The sequence below is a fragment of the Coturnix japonica genome, chromosome 3 (genome assembly GCF_001577835.2).
Source record: "Coturnix japonica isolate 7356 chromosome 3, Coturnix japonica 2.1, whole genome shotgun sequence".
NCBI classification, from domain to species: domain Eukaryota; kingdom Metazoa; phylum Chordata; class Aves; order Galliformes; family Phasianidae; genus Coturnix; species Coturnix japonica.
Window position 1 is genome coordinate 39,919,470 of NC_029518.1, and position 15,058 is coordinate 39,934,527.

Genomic DNA, 15,058 nt, shown 5'->3' on the forward strand with positions numbered 1-15,058 from the left:
ATATGTTTTTTTTTTTTTTTAAATTTATTTTTTTATTTTTATTTTTTCCCTGTTTTACTTCTAAGCTTTTTTAATACTTTGGGATGAATTCAAATCAAATGCATTTACTGTGAAAATAATTCCTAAGGCAACTAAACTCAGCAGTGGGACTTGTATATTTTTTGCAAGTCTGCTAGGTACTAGTTTAAGAAGACTATAAGGATGGATGATTGAGATAACAGCAGATACCCATCCAGTCCAAAAGAGTGTCTCTCAAAATGAGATGACTAGATAACGGGAGTGCAGGATGAGCATATCTGGCATTTCACCCAAATGATTTCTCAGCTTCCACCACATTTTTTAACATCTGAAGAATTTGGGATAAACATTCTAGAGTCTGATGTCACATATTACATGATTTTTGGTTTGCTAAGTTTGTCTTGAATTGGTCACTAGGTAGTTTCATTTGATGCCGGCTAAGTCTTATTAAGACGGTTTGTTGTTTTTTTTTTTCCCCATGTTCTCTTGCATTTAAGCCTGTCTAGTGTGAGAATTTGTGTTTGAATTTGGGAAAGAGCTCCTTCCAGAAGACAGATATTGATCTAGCAAAGTGGCAATGACAAAAACATGGCACCTAACAACTACCTTATTTCTGGACAAATTTCCACAGCGACAGACTTCATAGATCTCAACACACACAACACTTAGAAGATGCAACATGTTTTCTTTAAGTTACACAGAAAAGTACTAAAAGTGCTAAGAAGAGCATCCACTCATTCAATCCATCTTCCACCTGTATGAACAAGCAGTGGAGAAAATAGCTTGAATCGACTCTAAACCTTACTCAGAACTGGGAGCAAAGACTTGTACCTCAGTTGTCTATTAAGCATACAGGAGATGGAAAGGAGATAGAAAAACACAGTTTCTTTAAAGACCCAGTGAAAGATGAAAGAAACATAAGTTTTCTGAGGGGAATGGAAATAGCAGAAGAATTTTCCTCTGTTATTAGGCAAATATTCAATAAGTGGGATAGTTTCATGTGATATGCCTTGCAAATATTATCTATTGCCCTGCTGGTAATACCAAACTTTCAAATCTTATTCCTGAGAAAGTAATGATTTAATAAGATGTATTAATTTCTAATTATTAGTTTTCTTATTTTTGTTTTTCAGTTTACAAATGCCAAATATGAAGAATTGGTGTAGTCTGATACGCATACAAATATACATAGCATGGATGACATGCACATGTTTTGAAAATACATTTTATTTTGAACACATCAAAATCAGAGCTCAGGGGAAGTTCTGAAAATGTTTTATGTTTTTATTAAGCTCAAAGTCCACATTAGCTTCCTGTATTTGTCTGAAATCACTGGGACATGCCTACTCAAGAGAATGCTTATTCTACTTCAGGTAGAAACTTGGAAAAACATAAATTGTGTATTTACTAACCACTGACAGACCTTCTCTTCGTGATGGATAGTCAAATTTGATCTGTGATGGGGAAATATTCTAATACACAATGAGCCTTACTGAACACACTTATACTCAGCCTACTGAGTTTACTCATAACCTTTCCTCCCACAACTTTAAAACCACAGTTGTCACCTGAATCACATATTGTTTACAGAATCCCACATGTTGCAAGTTTCTTACTAACTTTAATAGTCACAGACCTACATGCATTTAGAGGAAACTAAAATCTAAATTTCATTTGATTCTTCAAGTCAGTCTTTGGATATGCATTTTTCTATCCAAGGTATTAGAAGAGTAAGTTTAAGATAGTACACTCAGTGGTAATGCAAACAGGAAGCACTCTTGTAGATAACTGTAAAAATGCCATGAATTTCAAGAAAGAAACAACCATCAGTACTGAGAGGAATTGCATCCTTTTGACCTAGAGGGCTGTATATGAATAACATAAGCATAAAGTCAATACCACGGTAAATAATTGTATGGATAGTATGCATAGAGGTACTACAGAAAAATACCCTAAAGAGTAATTTGGAGAAAGCAAGATACAGCATATTGATTTTACCTGGTGATTACAGCGTAAATGCATTCACATTACACAGTATTCATGGTGCTCTCAGTATCACAGTTTTTAAAGACTGAGACTGGCAAGATGGTGATTGATTGAGACAAAGAAACATTCTCAATCGTAGATACAAAATAGTTCAAAATTTCTTCAAATAAAACCTGCTAAGTGAGAAATGGTAACTTACAACTTCACTACTTTGCTAGACATCGTGCAATTTGAAAGATTTATACAAGGAGTTATCTTGACCCTCTAATTAATTAGTTTGATTGCTCCTTTTATTTTTATTCCTTCCAACGTCTGCAGGAAGTTGTGAATGCTGCTTGTGAAAAGTGTAGAACTGAACAAAACAAGTGGACTGAATTGAAGTATTTAAGGGAGTGAAAAACCTTTGTAATTTATTAATTTATTCAAGACTTTTACAAAACTTTACAGTTTAATTATTGGAAGATTACGGAACTGCTTCAGTGCTTCTGTACAAAGTTAAACCGTACGTGCTAGGAGTAATAAATGAAATTGTTAATTTCAGTGCATCCTTAGGGAATAGTAAAGGGGGAGGGTTTACATTATTTAGAGCTCCAAATGGATCTGAGTTTATATACAGCAATAAATCTTAACTACACTGTTAATTAACCCTGTCTCAAGCCCCTTTTTACCTTAGGGGTTGAAAGACAACTCAGTGTCTGTTAGGATAACTCACCATTCATGTTCTTAAAGATGTTAAAGATTGGGAGGAGTTGCCGATAATAGGGCACTAAGGCTTCTCCCACCATGTCAGCTGATAACACCAGGTGCTGGAGGACTTTCAGTGTGATGCAGAGGACCTGCCGGTTACGAAGGCTCAGTGCATCTGTGATGTAGAAAGAACAACAGTCACAAAGCAGAATTAATTTCTAAAATGCAGAGTGAGGGGGAGGAGTACTTTAATGGACAAATTTAATTAAATTGTGCTCTGCTGGGGATTGTAAGTGAGCCTTTATTAGCTCAGTTTTGAAAGACCCCAAAGATGGATTGCAGTCCTGATGTTATAAAACACTGCCTTGTCTGATTGTTATTTGTTCCCACAATTTGTGCTGACTCTTCAGTAACCCAAAGAATGCAGCTCATTATTCCCTCATGCTGCCTGTGTAATACTGGCATGGTCCAAACAAATAAAAAATAAATGTTCAATAAGTACCATTTGGGGCCAATGAAACTGTACAACCACAAGACAACCTGCAAAGGTTGACAACAGATACATTCTAGTGCCACAATTAGACTGTTTGTGTTTTTGTACCCATTCATTTCATGACCATTTTATTCATTCAACTAACAATTCCTACTATTCTGAGAATCAGTACAATGAAGCAAATGTTTACAGGAAGAAAACACAGAAAAAAAACTTGTAGGCTTTTATGTGAAGACAAACATTACAAAAGAAAAAAAAAGAAAGATTTTGTCTTGACTACTTGTTTTTTTTTTTTTCTCTTAGCTTTCACCATAGTGATTCTAATTGTATGATGCTAAGACATTTCCTACATACGTTTTGTTTCTCTTCACTTTTGAGGCTACTAAAAGCAATTGTCTCTTTGGTAATTAAAAATGCATTCTGCTTGAGAAATATGCATATACATACACATATACATACATATATACAAAACCCCCCAAGTTACAAGACCTTATATATAATCATGCAGCTGGCAACAAACGTTGCCATACATGCTTTATTAACATAAAATATATAAATATGTGATTCAATGTGATGTAAGTATTAACAATTGGGGAAAAAAATATATATATATAGGAAAGAATGCAATCAAAACTGTAAGAGCATTAACTTACTAAGAACTTCTTCAAGAACTGCCTGCTCACAATCAAGTTACGGCATTCAGTATTTCTGACAGTAAGTGTTGGCAGTGAACTGGAATTTCGTTCCATAGGAAATGAGATAGTATCCTCACACAAGATGAACATCACTTTTTTCATCTCTTGAAATAAATACACTGTGCCACACTCTGTTCTGCTTCTTATCTTATGCCTTCTTGAGTGTTAAAAAATCAGAGCTAGAACTCTGAAGCAAGGGCAAGGCAGGCTGTTTGCAATAAATATATAGAAAAAAACTCTTGAAAATCAGCTTGTAAGTACTCTCCTATCATGACTCTGTATGCTTATGAAGAGCATGCTAAAACTACTGTTGAGCAACCAAGGTCGGGAGCCCAAGGTACAAAGATACCGTAATACATCATTCTGTGATTCTATGGTAAAGAAGTGCCATTAAATGAAATTACAGACTGGCTACTCTAATTTCTTATTTGCAGGTTCCTAGCATACTCATCAGGCTACACACAGTTTTATGATGTTCCTGGGAATATTCACATGTGAACAAAAAGTCCATCAATCCAGCTTGTTTCCACTAAGTCCCAGCAAAAACATCAGTTATTCCAAATCACATTCTAGGGCTGCTTTAGTAAAGGGAGACTCACAGAAAGATTCTAAAGATTTGGTCCAAATGCCAGGCAAGAAAATACTCCCTTAAAGAGGAACATACATTGTATGTTTTCTTTAAGAAGTGAAAGAGGAAGCATATAATTTGCAGCTTCTATGTTTATTCATAACTTAACTGTCATATCCGGAGATACCAGTTAAATGAACAAAAAGGAAAATAATCAGTAACATGTATACTTTTCAGCACAATAATTATTGTAAAACTCAACCGATGGCAGAAATCACAAATTCTTAATTCTTAAGCGATAAACTGCACCTAATTCCAAGAATGGCTTTTCCTGATTGTAGAAGCTGGCCCAGAGGTTAAGGCCCCATATTTTTAGGCATACAGAGAGTACCATGTAAATGGAAATGGCTATCCAACCACCTCAAGAAACAAACTCTGCAGGTGTTGGCTGCCAAAGGTTTTCACAGTTCCCCTTTTCAGACTTTGTCTTATGTGATGATAACCCTAATTTGAGTGGAAGCTGAGATTATGCCAGTAAAAATTGCATAATAAAGTCAAAAGTATGAATTATGTCTCTCACTCCTGACTAAGGAGTCCCAGCTCTTACAGCAAACCAAACGCATACTGAATTCAGAAGAACATTTTCACATAACCTAACTTAGATGCGTACTACAGGCATACCTACAGGAACTTTAAATAGTAACATTGGCACTTGTTTCACCTTCATTCCAGCCAACATTTGTTGGCTACTTGCTACACCTCCCTTAACACAGCATTATCACATCCCTCATGTAACACCCAAAACAAAGAAACAGAATTTGGGTCAAGATTTTGAGTGCCAAAATGGAGGATATAGTAGAAACAAACAGACAGCAGAACCTGAGCCTTAAGTCCTTCAGTTTGCATAAGTCTGCAGTGTGTGTGTTAGGAAAACACTTGTAAATATCAAAAGTAAGTTCAAATTGACTGCAGAACTGTTATTATTATTAAATATTTGGACCATGCCAAGCATAACAGTCAACCAACTCCTGGCTTTATTATATTAGGCACTGTATAAACATTTAATTAGAGACAGTTCCTGCCCCTACATCAATTCCAAACATATGCTTATTTTTAAAAATCTGATAATTATTTTCTGTGTGTACCATCACTGCAGACCATTCTCCCACATGAGTGAAAGGAATAAAATTTTAATGTAGTTTAAGAAATAAGTACAACTCAACATTCTGAGTAATGTCACTGATAACTGAAGGTTACCAAAAAGGTATGGAAGTCCTAATATCGCTGAAGAAGAATATAGCAAATCACTTTAAAACTACTAAACTGTATTGAGCATCCTCTCAATGAACACAGTTTCATCATCAGTGAATCACTTTAGAAAGGATTTCAGGAACTATCTACAGAACCAAAGACCAGTAATGCTGGCATCTATACTGAAAGAAATTAATAGAAAGTGTTCTGAATGTACTGTAAATCCTTGAAGAAGAAGAATGTGGACAAAAAATGACAGGCAATACATTTTTCTGAGACTTTCAGAAGATATTTGACAAGGTCTCTCACTGATGGCTCTTGAAATACTTGACCACCATGGTTAGGAAGAGAGCAACAATAAATGGCTATAGATGATGAGAATTGCTGCCTGTAACTCTGTAAAAATGATACTTCCATCTAAGTTACATTTAATGTGCAAACGTGAGCTTTATTTGACTTCTAGGCCTAGATTCAGATTTCCTACATGTCCTTTTTAGGATTCACAACACAGAAAACAAAATATTCTGGCAACTGTGCAATCAAAGCTGCTTACGTGCTTAATTTCACATTATCTTCATTAGTAAAGCTATAACAAGATGTTTCTACTAATCATTCTACTTACTTATTCCAATCTCTGTGCTATCACGTACTATTCTTTCATTTTTGACAGAGCTGCTACAAACTAGGCCATTGATATCATCTGAGTTTACAAGTAACTCCCCTCTGAAAATGTTTCTTTTTTTTTTTCTTTTCTTTCTTTTTTTTTTTTTTTTAATTATCTTAGATTTGGGGTGTTTTTGTTTTTGTTTTTATTCATTTGTTTGGGTTTCTTTGAATACATCAGGAAGTGAGATTCACAAACAATTGCATTAGCTAAAGTACACTGCAATGAGCTGGAGGTGAAAGAAATGAAACAATTGGTTGCTTGCATGTCAAGGTCTTGGAAGCTCTTTCAATCATGACTTTGGCAAAAAAAAAGAAAAACAAATGAAATGCTTACAGCTACTGAAGAGCAATAGGTGCCTTTGAAGGGAAAGCAGGTGCTTCCATAAACTGTCTTTGATGCCCCTGATGTTGCTCATAGTAATACCAGATAAAAGGGTAATAACATCCCGCCTGTTTAGTGTGTGTTTTTGCCTGTGCACCTCATGTTAAATCTGGTTAATTTTGCAGGATTCTCCAAAAACCTGAGAACAGCAAGTATAAAGAACCATGGCTTTTCTGATCTCATTATGGCAAACATATTAGTAAACATAAGTTGCCACAAAAAAAATAAATAAGCAAATAAATAAAAGTATAAAAAGGAATTTTACATTCACATAATGACCATAAAGAATTTAGAACAGGAGCATTCAGTTAGCAAGCAAACAATATAACATCCCTCTCTCACCTCCTCTCTGCCTTTTCCTGACTATTCTTAGCTGCCTATAGATAAGATCAGGCCACGAGTCAGTTTTAAAATAAATCAAGTGTTATTGAAAGACATGGGGTACAGACAGACCCTTTTGGGCCCTAAAAATAAAGGAATGCTCCAGTTTCTTATAGACAGCTTTGCTTGCTACCCCAGAGACGTATATCTTGGTTCTATTCTGCCTTCTGCTACAGATACAGTTTGTGATGAGCAGAATTAGGCTCCTTCCTAGTCTGTTTACGGTACGAAGCACAGAATCATAGTGGTTGGAAGGGACCTCCAGAGATCATTGAGTCCAACTCCTGCCAAAGAAGGTTCCCTACACCAGGTCGCACAGGTAGGCGTCCAGGCGGGTCTACAATATTTCCAGAGAAGGAGACTCCACAATTTTTTAATTTTTAGTTTTTAAATTAATTAAATTTTAATTTAAGTAAATTTTTTAATTTACTTAATTAAGTACTCATTATAGGCTTGTTGTTCAAGGTAATTTGTTTTTTTTGTTCTTACATCATTCAGTGACAATGTTTATAGACAACTTTATCACGGCTTGGCACTGAAAAATAAAATATGACTTGAATTCTTATTTTGAGAAACCAGAGTATAGTTTGAATACTTTTCTCTTTGAGAAATCATTATCTCCAATCTGTTTGTTTTTTTTGTTCTTCCTCTCAATTCCTTAAAAACAAACATCTGTCAAGGTTGCAAATAAAAGTAAGGAATTATTTCAGGTGTTTTCAGGAAGGAAACTGTATTGGTTGATTTCAGGTATCTCCCTTTGCTTGTTTGCATAACTGGATGAAAATTTGTAGAAGTGATTAGGACTTAGAGTAAACCACACATTTATTAAATAATTTCATTTTCATCTTTAAGACACAATATTCAAAAAGTGTGAACATTAAACAAATCGTTTGTCTTGGTTAGGCTGACAGATTTCTCCTTAAAACTTTTAAAAATACAAAAAAATCTAATTTAATTCAAAATGTTTTTTCAGAGTTTCTGCCAATATTTCTCTTTGACACAAAGCAGGAGTGAAAACTGCTTTTAAAAGCACTTCATGTGCAGAGTTATCTTTCTATTTTTCTTTTATCCCCTTCCTCTCCATCATATATATATATTGCCTAACAATCCATTGATTTGCTCTTGGTCGCAGTAGAAATATTGTAGTGGTCTAAAAGAAGACTGGTTAATCAGATATAACACACCCAGAGGAACACTTTAGAAACAGTAATCTGCGTAAAACATAGCTGAGCTTATTGGGGATGGAGCTTAGTCTCAAAAATATACAGCTCTGACTACGCTGTTAAATTACACGAGCACAGAGAATTTCAGAAACTCTTAGAGGTATACACTTTTAGGTTCCTTGAAATGGTGTATGTCTTTTTAACATATTATTATGGGTTTACTCAGGAGCAAGCCTTTGTCATGCTTAGATGCTATTTAGACTCTTCACACTTTACAAATAATACAGAAGATATGAAAAAAGAAAAAAAAAATCACAAAAACTCCCCCTCCCCAGCAACAAAAGCAACAAAAATTGCCAGTGACCCAATGTACAGTAAAATAAAACAGAGCCAACCACTAAATTTAGCCAGCACATTCCTGAATGGGTTTCAGCATCTTAAATACTGATTCAATTTAAAAGGCTATATATCAAACCCATATAAATATCCTTACCCAGCACTCTTTTTCTAATGCTAAAAGCTGTGTAACCGATAAAGCTTCTAGGTAATTATTTCTAAGCTAGATTCTAGTCTCAGCAAGACTTTTAAATCTGAACTGCAGCTGCCGTCATAAACTTGCAGTCTTTTCCAAAGAAACTATTTCAGATTTCAAAAAGATACTACTATAAATTTATTTAGGTGGTGTTGAAAGTAAAGATTTAAAGAAATGACATGATTCCTGTCTTAGAGAGAAAAACACAGGATGCTGTTTCCATAACCTTTCACAACTATCACTTACAGAGTAACCATTCTTTAGAATTATACACTCCTTTTGACATTCTACAGAAAGACAGAGATAGTGACATCAATAATTGATCTTTTAAAAGGAGAACAAAGCTAATGAATAAAACAAAACAATTCTGATCTTTCCAATATTAATACATCAGTATTATCAGAAGTCAAACAATATTCCTTATCCTCTTGTCTAAAATTTTGCTTGACAATTCATCCTGTAATACAAAGAAAATGACTCTATTTTATTCTGCATTAGCATGGATGCTGAATCATCTACAGAAAATAGGGCAAAGTAGAGCAATGATACCAATCATAAAATAGAAATCAAGTTTGATCAACATGGCTCCTTAGTGCTAGGGTTATATAGTTGACAACTGGAAAAATAAATGGAAGCCAGCTGACACACATTAACATTAGTTCACCTATTAAACTCTTTCTCTCTCTCTCTCTCTCAATAAACAAAACAAACAAACAAACAAACAAAAAAAAAGTAAAAAGAAATAATGTTGCTGCATCAAAACTGCCAATGGGCAATGGTTCCATATCCAGGAATTTTTCAGGAGAGGACAAATCAGCATGTGCTGAAACTCCATTTCTAATAAAACAAATCTGTCATGATCCCACACTGAGAAGTGCAGCATGTCAATGATTTATTAGTATATGTGTAACATGTAGGCTTAAGAATCATATTATCAAATTAGAGAAGGATTCTGGTTCAAGATCTAACGAACCAGGAAGGATGAAACTGTATGCATGAAAGAACAGATGTTTCAAAACATTAAGTTTTACTCTTAGTGGTTTTCCATCCAAGATTACATAATGTATATTTCTACAAAAAAAAACCAAAAACAAATTAGAATAGATAATTCTGTAATTTTCATCTGATGAATTCTCCAGTCATTTCAGATGAACTGTTTTATACAGCAACAGACTTAGATAACAAATACATAAAAATCAGGTAAGAAAGATGTCCCTTCAGATTTCCAAAGACGAGGAGCCATATTGTAATAAGAAAAAGACTCAGCAGACAGCCTATTTTTATGGAGAAATGCATCTACCGTGTGATAGAAGGCATAAACCTTCTGGCCTTACGCCTTACGAATTACTCAAGTTTGCAGTAATCTACATTAAATTTACGGCCTGTCATGTTTTGCTGCTTAATTAGCAACTTGTCAAAAGTCTATGCCATATAAATGTGATTTTAGTGGCTTTTTTTTTTTCCTCCCACATCTTCACCTACTTTTTATTGGGATAATGAGCTGAGGAATGACAGGAAGAATCTTGTTTCCACCGTGTTCCAGCATGTCATGGATTCCTTGACGAGCAAAAAACTCACATGGAAATGTCATTTCACAAAGTCCATCAAAAAACAAAGGCAGATAATAATGATAGTCCAGCTTCTCAATTTCTACCTGAAAATGTAAAATAAATAAAATAAATGAATACAATTTTCCAAAAACAAATACAATATTATCAGGTTGATGGATAATTCATGGCATCTAATAAGTATATTTAGAAAATAATTGATTTTATATCACTGCGGAGTATCATTGAGTGTCATTAAGTCTCCAGCAAGATAGATATATCAGCAGATACTGAAATACCAAAATATTTGATGTAAAAATCAGAAGGAAAATTAGTATGCTCACATATATTTTCTGAACAGCTGCCACTCAACTGAGTTGTTTAGATGAAACTAGTGATTCAACCATCTGAAATAGCATTTGAAAGCTTCCTGATTTGTCAGTACCAAATCCTTAAAGTTTTGATTATATACCATACTCTGCAAGTCACCCACAGGAATCAATGTTGTTAATTCAAGCAGAACATTCTGTTTATTTCAGAAAGATCTGATCACTGTATGTTCACTTGGACACTCAAAAGAGCAAATAAGACAAAAAAAAAAATAAAAATCCTGTAATAAAAAAGATATTCAGAATTATACCAGTATTTGTATAAATATCCAACTTCCTTGACTACTGACTTAATTTTAACTTAATTTTACTCATTTCAAGAACAGAATTCTAAGGAAATTTCATGGATCTCTACTGTGAAAAAGTATAGAGAAATTAAGTACCTATTTCTAATAGGAACCTCCCTCAAATACTAATCTACGAAGTGAGGGATTTTGCACTTACCTGTTCTTTTTTCTACCCACCATCATCCCAATGTTACATACACTTATAATAGGCAGTGATAACAAGAATTTGTTTGCTTTCAGCCTATTAGAGCTCTGAATATAGCTAACTGGTTCTCAACAGCCAAGCATTTTCTCTGAAAAGTTTAAGATCATCAAAACTACTGAGAGACCAATACATCTCTTTAGGTAACCACTTCTTTAAAATATTGCTTAACTGCTACATTATTTTTCCAGTGAACTGCTACATTATTTTTCCAGCGAGATGGCATTTTGGAATTTGGTAAGCACTTCCTCCTTCACATCTAACAAGCTTTATCACAGATTATGCTGAAGCTCAAAACACCCTATGGAAAAAATTGTCAAGTTAAGCAAACCAATATCCATCACTTGATTAAGGGCCAGTAATATCATTCTCACTTGAATCATGGAAGTCAAGCAAATACCAGACGTGCATTCCCTGTTGGCCACTGTCATTCATTTCCCACACTGCTTGACTATAAGCAGACATGATCTTGCACATCATAGTTACTGACTAGAACACTTCAGCCTTTCATGCTGCAACTGATCTACTTATGATAAATGAAAATTAAAATGGAAGAAGTTCTTGAAAGTAAGTCCTTTACATTGTGTGCCCCGGTGGCGCAGTGGTAGGAATGCCGCGTTGCAACACCGTAGACCATGGGTTCAAATCCCCCCTGTGGCACAAGTGGTAGAAGTGCCACTCTGCTACACAGGAGTCTCAAATCCTGGGGGTTGGACTCAATGATCTCTAAGGTCCCTTCCAACCCACACGAGACTATGATACTATGATGATACATTTGCTGTGAATATCTCACTATTGGCAGATGCAGAGCCAACTACATACTTAAATACTCTCACACATGAGCCTGTTCATCTCAAGAGTCTAAAATGAACTACTGCATTATAACAATTTACCTAAGAATGAACAAAATCAATTTCCAGTTGTGAGCCATGCAGAGAAAGGAAAAAATAAAATCCACATTTCCTAGCAGAGATTCTATAATACCATATATGGTGGATTCACTGTATTTCACAGAATCACAGAATCACAGAATGACCCGGGTTGGAAGAGACCTCAAGGATCATGTAGTTCCAACCCCCCTGCCTAGCAGGGCCACCAAACATGCGCATTTACTAGATCAGGTTGCCCAGAGCCCTGTCCAACCTGGTCTTGAACACCTCCAAGGACGGGGCATCCACAACCTCACTGGGCAGCCTGTTCCAGGACCTAACCACTCTCCTAGTAAAGAACTTCCCCCTAACACCCAACCTAAATCTTCCCTCTTTTAACTTAAAACCATTTCCCCTAGTCCTGCTATTATCAGCCCTTTCGAAGAGTTTACTCCCCTCCTGGGAGTAAGTTCCCTTCAGGTACTGAAAGGCTGCAATGAGGTCACCCCGCAACCTTCTCTTCTCCAGGCTGAACAAACCCAACTCCCTCAGCCTGTCCTCATAGGGGAGGTGCTCCAGCCCCCTGATCATCTTCATATTTGTTTGTTAGTTTGTTTTTAATTTCACAAGGAAAAACACCCTTGCCATATATGTTTAGAGTCAATATCCCATTGTCAATTAATGAGAAAATTCAAAAATAACTATACCAAGCAACCACAAAAATACAATTCAGAAGATATTTATATTATCTGTATTTACAATTTTTGACACTCAGTACATTATGGATAAGGCTTGTAAGCTGGTAAAATAGCAACTGCAAATTTTTGGTTACAAGCCTAATTCAGAAGCAAAATTCCTCACTACAGAGAGAAGTTTGCATCAAGAAGAAATGGCCAGCTAGTCAAAAAGATATTGATGAAAAAGGAAGAGCAAGAGGACATTTTTCCTTGTCCTCTGTCCTTTGGTGTTTCTCTTTCAAACTTCAAATTTATAGTTTACACAATTATCTGATTACAGTTTCATTGCTGAATGTTTGGCTTTCAGAAAATTTAGAACAAAATCTACAACTACTTGCATCTGAGCAAAGCATTAGGTGTAAACATGAAATATATATATATGTTTTATTATTATTATTTTTTTTACAAAGAAAACCACCTTTGTCAGAATATTATTCCATTTTATTTATCCATATTTATTTCTTTTTCTAAACCCATTTCTTACATAGATTTTTGACAACTCTTTCAAAATTACAAACAATTTCCAGGGAAATACACTACCTTGTCAGGTTACTGTACAAGGTTCTGCAACTACTCTGATCAAAACATACAATAGAATCCTTCTTTTTCTTTTTTTTCTTTCTCCCTTTATTAACATCTTGTCTTCTCTGCATGCAACAGCAGTCATTTTTTTACTCAAAGATTTTCTGATAGTCTGAGCAATTTCACTCAGCTATTCTTTACATTTAAAATCTGACTTTTATGAACCAGACTTGAAGAAAGCTTTTACATTGAAAAGCTTGTTCAATTTGTCTTCCCAGTGATAATAGCTAGTCATTTAACAACGTAACCTTAATCTACACTGAATCTTACAATTCAAACATTACATAAACTAGAAGTGATATATTAACTTTTAGGACAGAACAATTTTTGGTTTTAAAAAATATATTTTTTTCATTATACAAAAGCTTTTCTTTTTTGAAACCAAAATCTCCACAATATATTGGTATTACAAGCATTAGATAATAAAGCATTTGTGGGTTCTCAGTTAGTTCCAAAGCTATTGGTGGACAGCTACTGGTATGGCTCTGAAAAGGACTTTGTCTTATTTCTTGAAGCTGGCCAAGCATACAGAAAATTTTTACTTAGCGATTTGTGCTCTATAATAACTCCCACAATATGGATCCCAGAAATATTTTGTCTTACATTCCATGGTGTGAAACCCTTTCCTTCTGTGTTTACTGTTTAGCCTTTAAAAGTGGCTATTATACAGCTGTTCAGAGAAAAATGTGATTTTTCTGCTTACACCCACAAAATTCTTCTGTTGTTCACATCCACCCACAAAAAGTGCTGATGAAAGACTAAATTCTTGGCAAAACTTATTCACATCTAGCAAAAATGCTGCAAATAAGAATTTTACAAGATCACAAAATAATTATTAGTGAACTTCTATATAGTGGTAATTTGTTGAAACATGAATTTGAAATTTCAGCAATTAAGCCAAATAAAAGAATTAATAAGCTACTATAAAATATGATCAGACAAAGAAAATCACTGCATAAGCATCAGTAAAATCCACTGTTTCATGACATTTGAGCTACCTAGGTTCAAACCAAACAAGATACAGTTCATACTTATTTCATGAATATGTATAATTCACTGAAGCACAAGATGGAAGGAAACCAACGACAGCATGATATCTACAGATTTATTTTTTTTTTCCTGTAAGTCATTCCTATGAAGTAGCTAATAGTGAGAGGAAAGTCTGCTGAGATAACAAGAAGCCCAAGTTTAGTCTGTAAGTAGTAAAAAACAAGCACCCTGAATAGCCTACCTTATAAATGGAGAAATCAAAATAGCTATGGTATGGATGTTTGACAAGAAACATATTATTGACCTTTCTTAAACAAATTTAAAGCAATCTGGTAATCTATAAAACAAACATGAATTTTAGAAGATGGCATTTAATGTACAGAAACTGTATTTGCCATCTTATTTATTATCCATGTAGCATCCTTTGATACAATTATCCAAAACCTGGATTTGATCTCCCAGAAACACTGTATCAGACTGCTTATACATTCATTTAATTCCTTTATCTAAAATAAAGAAGTATAAGAAGAAACTGTAGGTTTTAGTTTGATAAGGAGAAAAAGGAACTTTTTAGAGCATAGTAAGATTTTGTATGGATTCTCTGGTAAAATAATTGTTCCTTTAAAAATTTTT

At 34.6% G+C, this 15,058-nt stretch overlaps 1 protein-coding gene across 1 annotated transcript in view; it reads right to left on the bottom strand.

The window, feature by feature from the left end:
- The window catches only part of PACRG (parkin coregulated), a 168,798-nt gene that overhangs the window by 72,453 nt on the left and 81,287 nt on the right, over window positions 1-15,058 (bottom strand). The window contains 2 exon segments of the mRNA XM_032443568.1: window positions 2,717-2,866; window positions 10,305-10,476. Coding sequence (XP_032299459.1) covers window positions 2,717-2,866; window positions 10,305-10,476 — 322 coding nt within the window.